Source organism: Dermacentor silvarum, chromosome 4 (genome assembly GCF_013339745.2).
Source record: "Dermacentor silvarum isolate Dsil-2018 chromosome 4, BIME_Dsil_1.4, whole genome shotgun sequence".
In the NCBI taxonomy this organism is placed as follows: domain Eukaryota; kingdom Metazoa; phylum Arthropoda; class Arachnida; order Ixodida; family Ixodidae; genus Dermacentor; species Dermacentor silvarum.
In genome coordinates this window covers 64,352,894-64,365,293 of record NC_051157.2, presented here as the reverse complement: position 1 = coordinate 64,365,293, position 12,400 = coordinate 64,352,894, and the positions used below count along the sequence as shown (strand labels likewise).

General features: G+C 48.6%; 1 protein-coding gene across 1 annotated transcript; it reads left to right on the top strand.

The window, feature by feature from the left end:
• The first annotated feature begins 5,687 nt into the window (after positions 1–5,687).
• Positions 5,688–12,161, top strand: LOC119448645 (neprilysin-like). Its single transcript, XM_037711876.1, has 3 exons — positions 5,688–5,916; positions 7,254–7,520; positions 10,297–12,161. Exons 1-3 carry the CDS (start codon positions 5,688–5,690, stop codon positions 12,159–12,161), a joined length of 2,361 nt encoding a protein of 786 aa, XP_037567804.1.
• The last annotated feature ends 239 nt before the right edge of the window (positions 12,162–12,400 follow it).

The following is a 12,400-nucleotide window of genomic DNA, read 5'->3' as shown; positions in this document are numbered from 1 at the left end:
TCACGTACTCGTTCAAGACGCGGTAACACTGGGTCGATACGAGACCGACAAGACGCGGACGCTTACGATTGGCCGACCATGCAGCACTGTGTCGCGGGGACCATTTTATCATACCAGGCCTACAAGACGTAACCGACGAGCGCGAGTTGTACTGCGACGGGCTTTCTTGTCAACGGCACCGATAAAATCAGCGTGCCGACCATCATTCGACCGAACCCCGCGCGATCGGCCGTCGAACCGATAATGCGATAGCCGCAACGCCTTCGTTGGTATATATAAATAATCGTGCTCAAAATGAGTCAATACATGCCTACGAAGTTGAAATGCACAAGATTGGACCCTCTCAATCCGTGCACATAAGTTTGAGCCAATGTTGATCCTGTTCAGCGGAGGTTAGGCCTGGCGCCGTCGAGTTCGCGCACCCGCTACCGGCGGATCTGTACTGAAAAGTAAGCAAGTTAGGATGAAGGAAAGTGCTTTTATAGTCCAGTTCTAGCTTTAGCGATTTGAAATAAACTACTCTTCGCGTCGATCGCCGCGTACACAATAAGCTGCAAGCGGGGACACAACGCTGTGCCCAACGCCTGTGCCAAACATCGGTACGTCACCGTTCCCGTAGGCTGCCGGTCGTATTCGCAACGTAGATGGGTGTGTTTTTACGTGTTGGCACGCTGACACATTTCTTAATTCCTGAGACGTACTCTTTATCTCTGCGTCAAACCCGAAACAAGAGACGGTACATTCGGTACAGCAGCATAAACAGCCGCCTCGCTCAGTTATATACCAACGGTGTCAGCGATGGTATCCGCGTTATTGCAGGAGAACAACACGGCCTTTAAATGAGCGCTTATGCGAGCACAGTTTGCTCTAATAATGTTTTATCACACGCGCAAACTAACTATCGCGAAGTTAAAGAAAAGCGAGAATCAGTAATAAATTAACAGCCCAATATTTGTATCTGGATCACAGCCGCTATTGTTTAAGTGGCTCAGCCGCTCATACTGACTCGTCTCACGATGGAACAACGCGGCTCATATGAGCAGATATGTGTGTTTTATTGTACGTTTCGACATTCTTTCATATCAGCGCATTTTCATGTATGCACCTTTCCCCTATTTTTTGAGGCTAACAACGATCTGTGGCTGTAGATGCCGATGTAAACAAGTGCATCGCTTTGCTAAATCTGACGCGGAAGGCTGCGCCCTCGAAAACATCTTATTTATGCGAAATGTCTAAAGAATGTGTAAAAAGAATTACAAAAAAAGCGAGGTGCAAGTGCAGGAGTTAGCGCCAACAAACTCCAAAGCAGTCGCTACGGTAGAGGGAACTCAGCGTGCCTTTATCGGCCGCACTGTAAACAAAGCAGCACACTCAGGCCTGCTCATAGCTGCCAGGAACGACATGCTGCCCCCCCAGAAGCCATTAATAATTATTCGCAATCCACGAAACGCACAACCGATGCGCACTTAACACGGGCGCAGGTTCACAAATCAACCGGCGAAAGCCCCAGCCCCCTACCAAAACGTTTCCAGTGGCGCGCGGCAGAGGGCAGCACAGGAAAATGAAAAAGGCGGATTGCACATAGGTTCTACTTCAGATGTAATTGAGTTTGCCGCGGTGTGCTGACATACACATAGCGTGTTTGCTGCATATTATGTCCTGGCGAACGCAAGCTTGGTTCTGTGCAACAGCATAGCTAGAATGTTTTGGCATGTTCCCGCGCTTGCACGGTGGAATTGTCGTTGACTACTACAATGCAAAAGCGGCCACGGAAAGCAGCTTTGACTTCAGGAGCTACATCTGTTATCCACTCTTAAGTAGTTCCTGATTTGATCGGGGCACTTTACACAAACGAAGCATGGCGTGCTATGATATCTTGTGTACTAGTATAGCACACAATCTAGCGCCATCATCTAGCATGGCCGAAGTGACCTTGCAAGCGCTGGAGTATTGGGTCACATGAGCAAGTTGGCTTGGCGCGTCACATCACTGGCTCAAGAAATGCAACTGCTATCCCCTCCATGGCTTTATGTGAATATCGCGCTGCCCAGAACTGCGGTGTAGCTTGTAAAAACGACGGACGAATGGTTGGAATGGCCTGTAGCAGAGCCCGTGTTGCCCACAAACTCTATGCACATGTCCTGCGCTAGGCCGCACCACTCCATACCATTTACCCTTCACGGTGGTGGCAGGACCCCATGTGCTTACATGATTGTCGGAGTTGTCGGCATTGCGCTTTTTCTTTTTTTTTTTTTCTTTTTTTAAATGCGAAGCAGTCTTCGTAGTCAAGGCGGCTTTTTGTATCTCGTCCCACCGTTTGGGGGGTCAACGAGCAGACAACTCTACTGCTAGCTAAAAAATTGAAGGACACTTTGTAAATTCCAAAGTGTGTTCGGCGAAAGCCTGTGCCCATTCTATTGACTACCGCCGCATGCGCATTCGCTCATTCTTCTGGCGTTTGGTATCGGGGGAATCCGCATTCTTGGGGCGCTTCTCCGAACCGCTTGCCGTGCAATCATCACCGGGCCGCTTGGGAGCCATCCGACTAACTCGGCTGCTGCAAAGAGACGTCTGACGAAGGAGCGTTGCCGCGCGCGCGCTGTGCCGTCACGTGATTGCTGAGAGATTGTAAGGGGGAGAGGCCACAGCTGTGGCGGCGCAACTGTTGCTACGCGCCGTTGTGCCATCACGTGATTGCTGAGAGTGTGAGGGGGAGAGGCCAGGGCACGGACGGACGGTCGGACGCCGCGAGTATGAGCCATTAAAGGCTTTCGCCTTAAAATCAAGGATGGGAAGCAGCTGAGGCTTCGGTTGGTGGCCGCTCGCGGGACGATAGGGGAGAACGAGCCAAGTGCATCGAGTGTGATCGGTGTCGACGCGCCGCCTTGATGCGAGGCGCGAAGTAAGCAAGTTTTGCTCTTCTAGCATCGTATTCCGGCGCCGCGTTCTTTTGACCGCTATAGTATTAGCTGGAGCAAGAGACGCGTACGAGCGTCGCGCTGGTTTAGCTGGTTCGGTTTCCCCTCGGCTTTTTAAAAACAATAGCAAAACAGCAATAACAGCAAAGCGCGTCTCTAGCCGCAAGGGCACTCGATTTTGCTGGTGGTCGTCGTCGAACGCCAGCTTTATAGCTCTTGTATACGTACTATCGACCAAAAAAAGTTTACGGACCACTTGTGCAAATTATGTAGGACAGAACACGCCACCCTAGAACACATTCTATGGGATTGCGCACCATGTTCAGGATGAATATGCAGTCTCCCCAGAACAGCTTGGGGCGCGGTGGAAAGCCGCGCTGATCAGCTCAGATCTGCAAGGTCAACTATATGGGCCATCCAGCGAGCTAGAGAGGCAAAGGGAGACAGGGTCTCTCTACCGCCCCTGGCGCGGCCTAGGCCCAGGCTCAATCCGCTGGTCTAAATAAAGTTGTTTCACTCACTCACTCACGGTATTTCAGAAAACGCTAAATATCGAGCAGCCTTTAAAGGTAGCCAGTAAAACGGTACTTCACAATGTTATTCGCATATACCAGTAGAGGCTGGAAATGGGAATACCAGGCTGCGGAGATATTCCGCTTTTTGTCAGATCCCTTGATCCGTAAACTTTTTTGGTCGATAGTACGTGATAATGCGCGCAAGCTTGGATGTATGTGTATGAAGGTGTAGATGCGGTAGTGGAGTGCTCGGCAAGGAAAAACGTTCGTTCGCTCGTTCGTTCGACGTTCAAAGCACTTGGCAATAAGAAAACGATATAGCGCGTCTCGGGCCTCTGGAGCCTGTGGGGATGCGCGACTCTCGCGCGTCCCTGATGTTGTTTTCCCCGCATGGCTTCCTTCTCCTGTAATCCGGCTTCGCGGCGTGGCTTTACGGCGGCGGCGGTCGGTGTGGTTGCGGCGTATTACGAGAGAGGGCGCTAGTGTTGCGCGGCTAACACCACCTAACGGCGGGGTTACTTAGGCGCGAAAGGGAGAAGGCGCTTCCTCTTTGACGTGGGGTCGGCGGGCAGCGCGGACGCCTCGCGCGTGCGCCGACCCGCTTTGCGGGACCGTCCCGACAAGACTTAGGAGCACGACACCGGAATGGACGAACACAGATAGTTCGAACACGCCACCGTTCGCGTGACCATGCACGTGAACGACTAGGGGCACAAAATCTTCAAAGCTGATCGTGAGCTTCACGAGTGCGAGTGAAGAAAATAAATGTACAAGAAGTGCAAAAACGCGATGACGAGTCGCCGAAGGGATATGTGTCACGTGCAACTCAGATACGTAAGGCCAGAGCGTGAAGGTGCGAGAGAGAAATTTTTATTATATTTGGAGAGGCTATAAAGCCGACAGGGTTGGTATGCTATATACACAAGTTGAGATGGTGATGGATGAGAGAAAGGGAGCTCGATAAAAACAAGAGAAAGCACACGTATATGCGCGCGCAATGTGCACTAACACTAAATTCTATATACATAATACAGACTCTCATTCAGATATGTAATAGTACAAGAAATCTATAAGCGCTTTAGTGGGGCACAGATCAGATCTCAAGACCATGATAGGGTCTATAGAACGTGCCGCGGGTGATGTCGCGTGTCGCGTCGCATGTTCAACTTGGGATGAAACACAGCTGACAGTGTGTAGCTCTGACATCGACGACTAAAGCGAACGCATTGGAAACATGACGACGATGCTCTTGTAACGCCATACCGTTCTAAACGAGCTGACATAAACCACTGCAGCTCAGCCCTTCATATAGAACTTAAAGCCATCTCTTTGCCCTACCAATAACTAAATAACTACAATAACGAAGAATTTGCCCTGCCAATAAACTAAATCGAGGAAACATGTTCACATCCAGCTAAATTTGTTTGTTTGAGGCTTTGTTTTATGTGGCTTTGGTTGTATGCTCTTTCTTTTTAAGCGAAGCTTTATAGGCTCACAAGTTTTGGCGGCGGCGGCGGTGGGGGTGGTGGTGTCACGCTGAAAAGTGGGCCGATCCTGGCGATTGTGCAGAAAGGGTCCACGCTCAATGGCACATTCCAGGGACAAAAAAGAAAGAAAGAGAGAAAAGAAAGACAGAAACAAAGAAAGAAAGAAAAACAGAGAGAAAGACAGAAAGCAAGAGAGAAAAAGAGAAAGACAGATAGAGAGAGAGAGAGAAAGAAATAGTGACAGAAATAAAGATAGAAAGAAAGAAAATGTGAAATAAAATCACCAGCACAATTCCTTTGTTTAAAGCGTTTATGTTTTATTGCCTTGACATGTCGTGAACATTACGTTACCCTGACGAAGGTCAGATACACACACGACAAGCTTCGCTTACCGCCATTTTCTCGACACGGGAAGGGCGGGTGATTTTTTTTTTTTTTTTTTGTTAGCCAGGGCACACGTGCACGATCCCTTAGAACTCGGCGAATAAATCAAAATTAATGCTTTTCTTTTTAAACTGCGAAATCTAAAACATTTTGGGCACGCCGCTCAATTCTTCGTCATGCCCTCCAATGGGTTCGTACCAGACGAGGCAAAATACAACAACCAGTCCAAGCGTACGCGCTCACGCGCTGTTCAGGTGCTCACGCGGCATCCTCTGCGCGCGATCCAAGAAGACGATCCTAGGCCTCTCGGTAACAGAGAACAGCAGCAGCAGCAGCTTCATCGATCTACTCGTCCTCTACAAGCGCGTATATAGTGCTCAACGATGGAGCCAACAGAGGATGTCTCGCCGACCTCAGGCGCCCAGGTTTCGCAGGCTAAGCCCGAGAAACGCAAAAAGGCGCGATCCAGAACATCCACGCATGGCTCCCCCGAGCCCCGTGGCCCGAAGCGGCGAGTCCCGGACGAGCGAGACGACTTCGACATGCGTCGGCCGAATAGTAGCCGAAGCCTTCGCGCGGGACGCCGAACGCCTGAGAAAGGACGGGCTCAAGGTATACCGCGCTTTCGGGCTACCGACCTGCATGGTTAGGCTTAATGCGCCGTGCAGGTCGCGAGCTCCAACGGGTAGTTCTAGAGCTGCCAACGCTAATGAGCTGATGTACGTTGAATTTTAGATTTCTATCTTAGATTATCGCGTTTCTGACTTTGTAGGCGGGCTGTGGGTTGTCTACGTTTATTGAAGGCGGAGAGGCCCTTTGGTGATGTACATAGGTCCGGCGCTATACGGCATGACGCGCGCGCCTATACCTGCAGGAGGACGACTCCTACACATAAAACTTGCGTGCTCACTAACACGGTATTTTTTTTTCGTTCTTTTTTTTTCTGACACCGCGCTTTTAAATATGGCGATGTCACTATCGCTTCCTAATTAACATTTAGTTATGGATGCCATGATGACAATGATGCATGAGGTTTTTTTTGGCGCAAGGGACAGATGACCAAAGAGCACCAAGAAATTGTATGGGGAAGTCGATGATGCGGTGAAGTGTCAAATGCAACCGAGGATTATAGAGGCCTAAATTATCCACTGTAAGGTACGTAAAATATATAAGTATTAAAATAATGTCAAGAACCAGTGATGAGAGCGATGTCTATAAAATATGCTCTAGAACGAAATTACACGAAAAAGAAATGCGTCGCTTCCAGTAGCACTAGCACCTCGCTGAGACCCTTAGGCATAAGGGCCTGGATGCGCGTGCTCTACGAAACGTTGCTCGCAGCAGAACCCTCTAGACAGAGGGAGGGCTGCGAATATCTCGGGCTAATAACATGCAACACAACATCAGTTAAAAAGTTGAGCATTGCCTTGGTTTCAAACAAAGGTTCTAGGCCAAGAAACAGTGTCGGATGTAAGCCTACATGTCTGTATGCTACAGGAAAGTGCCTTCTTCGCTCTGCTTCTGCTTCCCGGCACTACAGCAAGACGTGGATTACGGTCAGCCTTTCGCCACATCTACCACCGAGGGGAGGTTCAGCGCCAGTGGATACCAAACGCGATATGTTATAGTTAAAGTGTGAATCCCCAACTCGGCCAAATGTTCACTCTATAGGCCATCCTCTAACAGCGACTCTTTGGCGTTGTATCCCAGCAGCCACATCACTAAACGATTGAGATTGGACCTCCTTGCGAAAGAAAGTAAGACCGTATATATAGGACGCACGTATATACGGCCTCGAAATAACACACGTATATACACTTAGCGAAATAATTTTGCAAGCCAGCGGCATGTTACCAATTGGTAGATGATATGGAAAGACAGCGACTAAGGGTGTGCTATCCCGTGGGACCACTTCTGTGCCCTAACATAATTTACATTCTCAGATGCAGGAGTCAGAGTTCACACCGCCCGCTTACCGTCCAATCGCAAGATCAAGGGCCTTCGCCCGGCGACATCCGAGGACGGGTTGTCACCAACGGGAGCACCCCATCGCGGTCCATCCGGTGCTTCCATCAACGACCCGGCCGCCGCAGCGGGCAGCCTACCTTTGTCGCCGATGCCACACGAAGGGTTGGACGGTGCGCAGAGCCCAATGTCGCTCCCATCGAACCCCTGCAGCTCCATGTCGCAAGTGTGGAGCCTAGCTGGTTCACCTGGTGCGCTTGCGAGCGGCGCAGCCTTAGTCAGACAGCCGGCTTTGAGACCGCCCCGTTTGCCCCAAGAACCGTTCGCCGAGTGTGCGCCGAATGAGCGCCAGGTAATTTTTTTCGACTAGGATTGTACAGCGTTTCGCAGAAAGCTCGATAGATTGGCACCGCCATGTTCTTCTAGGCTGCTGGTGGTGGCAGGCATCTTGCTGTTTGCCATTAATAAGCACCATGAAATATACACGAGACTCCCACACATGGCTGGCCAGAAAACTCGGGCGTCTCCAGCGACGTGAAGGTGTCTACAGGACGGTTGCATGAGATGCCCGTGACTCCATGGTCCCAGAGCGCGGCAAGATATAAAGTGGAGATAATTGGATGGCATCCCGAAAATGGAGGCCGCGATGCATGCTGTGGCGTGACATCGACAAGTGTGTCACTTGTGTCCGCGATGTTCCCATATCTTGGAAAGGTGGCTCACCAAGCAGTGCTGTTATGCATATAGTCTAATACAAATATTAATGAAGCGGATTATTCCGTATACATTTCGTACAAGCATACGGGTGCGGAGTCATTGCTTTATCCGCTGCTGCTTGAGAAGATTGCATATATATATATATATATATATATATATATATATATATATATATATATATATATAAAATTTCTCACCATTTCGAACCATCCTGTGGGTTTTTGTAATATAGCCTTCGTACAGGTAATGTGTATCTTCTCGTATTCATCACAGGGCAATTCTAACTTCATCCTGGAAGCATACAGGGTGATCATTTGTAAGTTTCATGAAATTTTTAAGCGTCGCCTTTTACAGATAGCCGAATCCTTGTCCTTGAGCTGATATATTCGAAGAGGCGGACATTACTAGCATGAGAAATAGAAACACATATTCAACTAATTAACAAAAATAACTAATTAACTTAATTACTTTATGGCACAAACGTACTACAATTTACGAATTGTAACCGAAGAGCTTGCAGTGACGTATAAACTTTAAATTAATTTCCAAGATGACACCAGTTTCGAGATATTATTTCCCAAAGTGGGGAACGAAATACATGGGCGTTCCAGTTACTTTTCTGCTCTAATGCTTAGGAGCGTTTCGTGTGAAATTAAGTGAAACAGCAGTGGAATTTTTACGGCAAGTTTGATGGCCCACATCTCGAAACTGGCGTCATTCGGAAAATTCATCCCAAGTGAATATGCCTTGCAAACTCACTGGCTAAATTCATAAATTGCAATATGTGCGGTAAAGTTATTAATTAAAAAGATAATTGGTGGATTATAGTTAGTTGAATATGTGTTTTGATTTCTCGTGCAAGTAATGTACACCCCTATGAATAATCCAAATCAAGGACATAGAATTATGTTGTCTGCACAGGCTATATTGAAAATTCAAAAGCACTTAAAAATGATCTCTCTATATAGGTACTGCGTTAACTTCCTCATAAAAAAAAAAAAAAAATAGCAGACTTGTGCGACCTTGCAGCATCGCAAACCAATTACCAGCGAAAGTGTTTCTTTCGATCAGAGACAAGAAACATTTCAGTTCTTGCAAATAAAACGCACACTTTAAAACGTTGTCCACATATGACTTGCTTGAAACCTTGCCTGGGAGCGGGAAAAACCACACACCTCGTATGTAACGCTTGTAAAAAAATTGAATAAAACGATTATTCAGTAATAATTTTAAAAGCACATAATTAACGTACAGCTTCAAACTTTCGGCACACGGCGCCCATGGCATGACCCCCATTTTCTCTTAATCTGAAATCGCCCACAGCAGCGGGGAAACTTTGTAAGCGTTTCGTACAACTTAATTAAAAGTCCGAAAACAAGAAGTTTGTAATTTTCATTTAGCCCCTTGTTAACCTACAAAGTTCAACATTTGCCTGCGTATCACTTCCCCAAATGATAAGCTTCGTGGGCGGTGGAGTTCTCTGTCTCTCTCTCTTCAGAGCCGTGAGAACAGGCACATAATTTTATTAGCGCTCCTAGTCACACTATCAGCTTCGCTGTAATATGGTTCAAAATGTAAATAGGGTTTTTGATCGATTGATCAATTGATTGATTGATTGATTGATTGATTGAATATTTTTATTCATCTTAGCATTAATGAATTGCAACTTTCCGGACCAATAGCCAAAGGACAGTGATAATACAGGCAACAATAAAACAACATGACAATGTGCCTTTTGCCACATCAAACTGACACTAAACTGAACTACAACAGGTAATAACAGAAAATAACAGATATGGCAAAAAGTTTTGTCCTTTCTTTTTCTTTTTTTTCCAAACACGACATACAAAAAAAGAAAAAGACATCAGTGTCACGGTAAAGTTTCTTTCACATGCGAAAAGAATAACATGAAATGCTGTGTCATGCACTGTACAAGAAAATGAACTAAACTGAACAGCAACAGGTAATATGAGAAAATAACAAGTATGGCAGAAACGTTTTTCATTCACCGGCGTGCGGCGATACACTGGAAATGTTGTGGATATGGCGGCACCCATAGGCTAAATAATGACATTTTTTCTATGCATCAAAATTTGGGCTGTTAACCGAGCTCTTTTTCACACTGACAGTTGCGATATGAGCACAGAATGCACGAAGCCACGGACTGAATTCGCAGGTTATCCCGCTAATTCGTAGCCTGCCAGGGAGGTTAACGTTCTTCTGTCGGTCCATCTTTATTGCAGGCCTGTGTACCTCTGGGGGTCAGTCTGTGCGCACTGACGACGGTTGTACTTTTGACGCTCGTGACAGTGGCGATCCTGAAGGCTTCCTGGAATGTGTCGGTGCCATTATCGAGCGCCTGCACGACGCATGCCTGCCTCGCCTACTCGAGGCGGCTCCTCTCGTCCATCAACGAATCGGCGAACCCGTGCAAGAGCTTCACGCGCTTCGTGTGCGACGGCTGGCGGAAGGAGCACAGTGGCACCGTGTGGGAGGAACAGTTCCATCACGTGCTCGACAAGCTTACCGACTCGCTGAAGGACATCAGGGTGCCGCAGTCGGGACAGAACGAGGAGCAACGGGCCGCGGCGGTGTACCGCAGCTGCGTGTCGCTGCTCGAAGGCGTCAGGGACGAGCTGCCGGCCGTCCAGAAGGCGCTCGATGACGCCGGCATCGTGTGGCCACATCCGTCTGCGGACGCTGACGTCCTCTACACGCTCATGTACTGCTCCCTCAAACTGGGCTGGGACGTGCTGCTCGATTTCGACATCGTGGCGAACAGCAGCGGCAGCAGCAGCAGTATGGTTGAGCTGATCGTAGGCCCAGGCAAGCTATTTGCATTCCTCTCCGAGAAACACACGCGCCTGTACGAGAACGATGAAGGCGAGGCGAACTTCGAGTTTCTAAAGGAGCGCTTTCTGCGCAACAATACGGTCACCTTAACGTACAGCCAGATGCAAGACTTGGAGGACAATGCGCTGAAAAACCTATTGTACGTCTGGGCGATGCCCACAGGCAGCGTCGAAAGCTTTCCGGATGCGTCGGACCTAGGCCTGACCAAAGCTAATTGGACGGCAACACTCCAGAAGATTAACATAAGTCTGGCCGAAGGTCCCTTGCTGACGACAACGAATGCCGCTTATGTGAACGCATTCCTGAATCTCTGGAGGGTAAAAGGCTCCGACTCAATCCACGCGCTAGTCTCTTGGTCCACGGTTCAAGTGGCGGGTCTTTTCGCAAACAGGGAGCTCATTTACAATTATTACGATAATAACTATAAAGTGGCTCAGGTGCACTATGGCATCTTCTGTGCCACCAGAGCGATGTTCTTCTCCAGGCAGGCGCTGTTTGCGAGATACAACGCCGATGTTTTCCACGGCAAGGCAGGGGCCGTCGCGAGAGAACTGGCGCGATCGGTGCGGCTTGCCTTCGGTCGCCGTCTTTCCAACTGGACCTACTTCAAAGAGAACGTAACCTTGGTAGCTGACTGGAGCTCTCTGACGACAGCGTTCCACAACTTCGAGAAGCACAGCGAAGTGAACGAAACCTTTGTCCGAGGCCAGCTACCGGACATGACGGATTCGTTCGTGAGCAACTGGCAGCATTCGACAATAGTCAGAAACACGCCTGAAGTGGAACAGATGCTGCTTGCCATGGATGACCTAAGTTATTACGTCCTATCCTACGGGAAGAGGGACTTCCAGCTGATGCCGTACGCCCTATCTTTTCCTCTGTTTGATTCAACGCTGCCATCGTCTGTAAACTACGGCGGCTTCGGATTCGAGGTCACCGTAGCGCTGGGAGACTTGTTTTTAAGCTTCTCCGACGCCAACCAAATTCTGTCCCTGATGGACTGCCTGCTAGCCAGCCAGTTTGGGGACGTTGTTGACCTTGGATTTTATGCAGCGCAGACTATTGGTCTCAACGCTCTCGTGGATGCCTACGACAGCAGCGGCCGTGCCTCGGACAACGCTGTACATGGGCTGGAGAAGTATCGCGGACTGCCGCTGGTGTTCATCGCTATGTGTTACATTAAGTGCGATGGCAGCCTCACTGTGGGAGACGGCGAGGCTGCGTGCAATCTGCCGCTGCAGCAGTTGCCGCAGTTCGCTGAAGCCTTCGCCTGCGCTCCTGGAGAGCCTATGAGCCCTGCGAACCGATGTGAGCTGCTTTGATGACTTTGTCATATGTGTGGCAGTGGTACACCGTCGATTATGGTGGCGCTTTTATGCGACTGTATAGTATTCTTCGTATACAAGATCTTTATTTGTGCGAACATAAGCATAACTGTTTTTGCCAGGTTCCCTCGTTAGGAATACAGACAGCATTTTGCCTGTATATGTGCTCACTGATGGTCATTGCCTTTGCAACGCTGTTAATGAATTAAGCGTTGCGCTGTTCTTTAAATTACGTC

Coding starts and splice junctions, on each gene's coding strand:
- LOC119448645 (XM_037711876.1), top strand. CDS start 5,688: ATGGAGCCAACAGAGGATGTCTCGCCGACCTCAGGCGCCCAGGTTTCG. Junction 5,917..7,253: donor TGAGAAAGGACGGGCTCAAG/GTATACCGCGCT, acceptor TCTCAGATGCAG/GAGTCAGAGTTCACACCGCC. Junction 7,521..10,296: donor GAGCCTAGCTGGTTCACCTG/GTGCGCTTGCGA, acceptor CGCTCGTGACAG/TGGCGATCCTGAAGGCTTCC.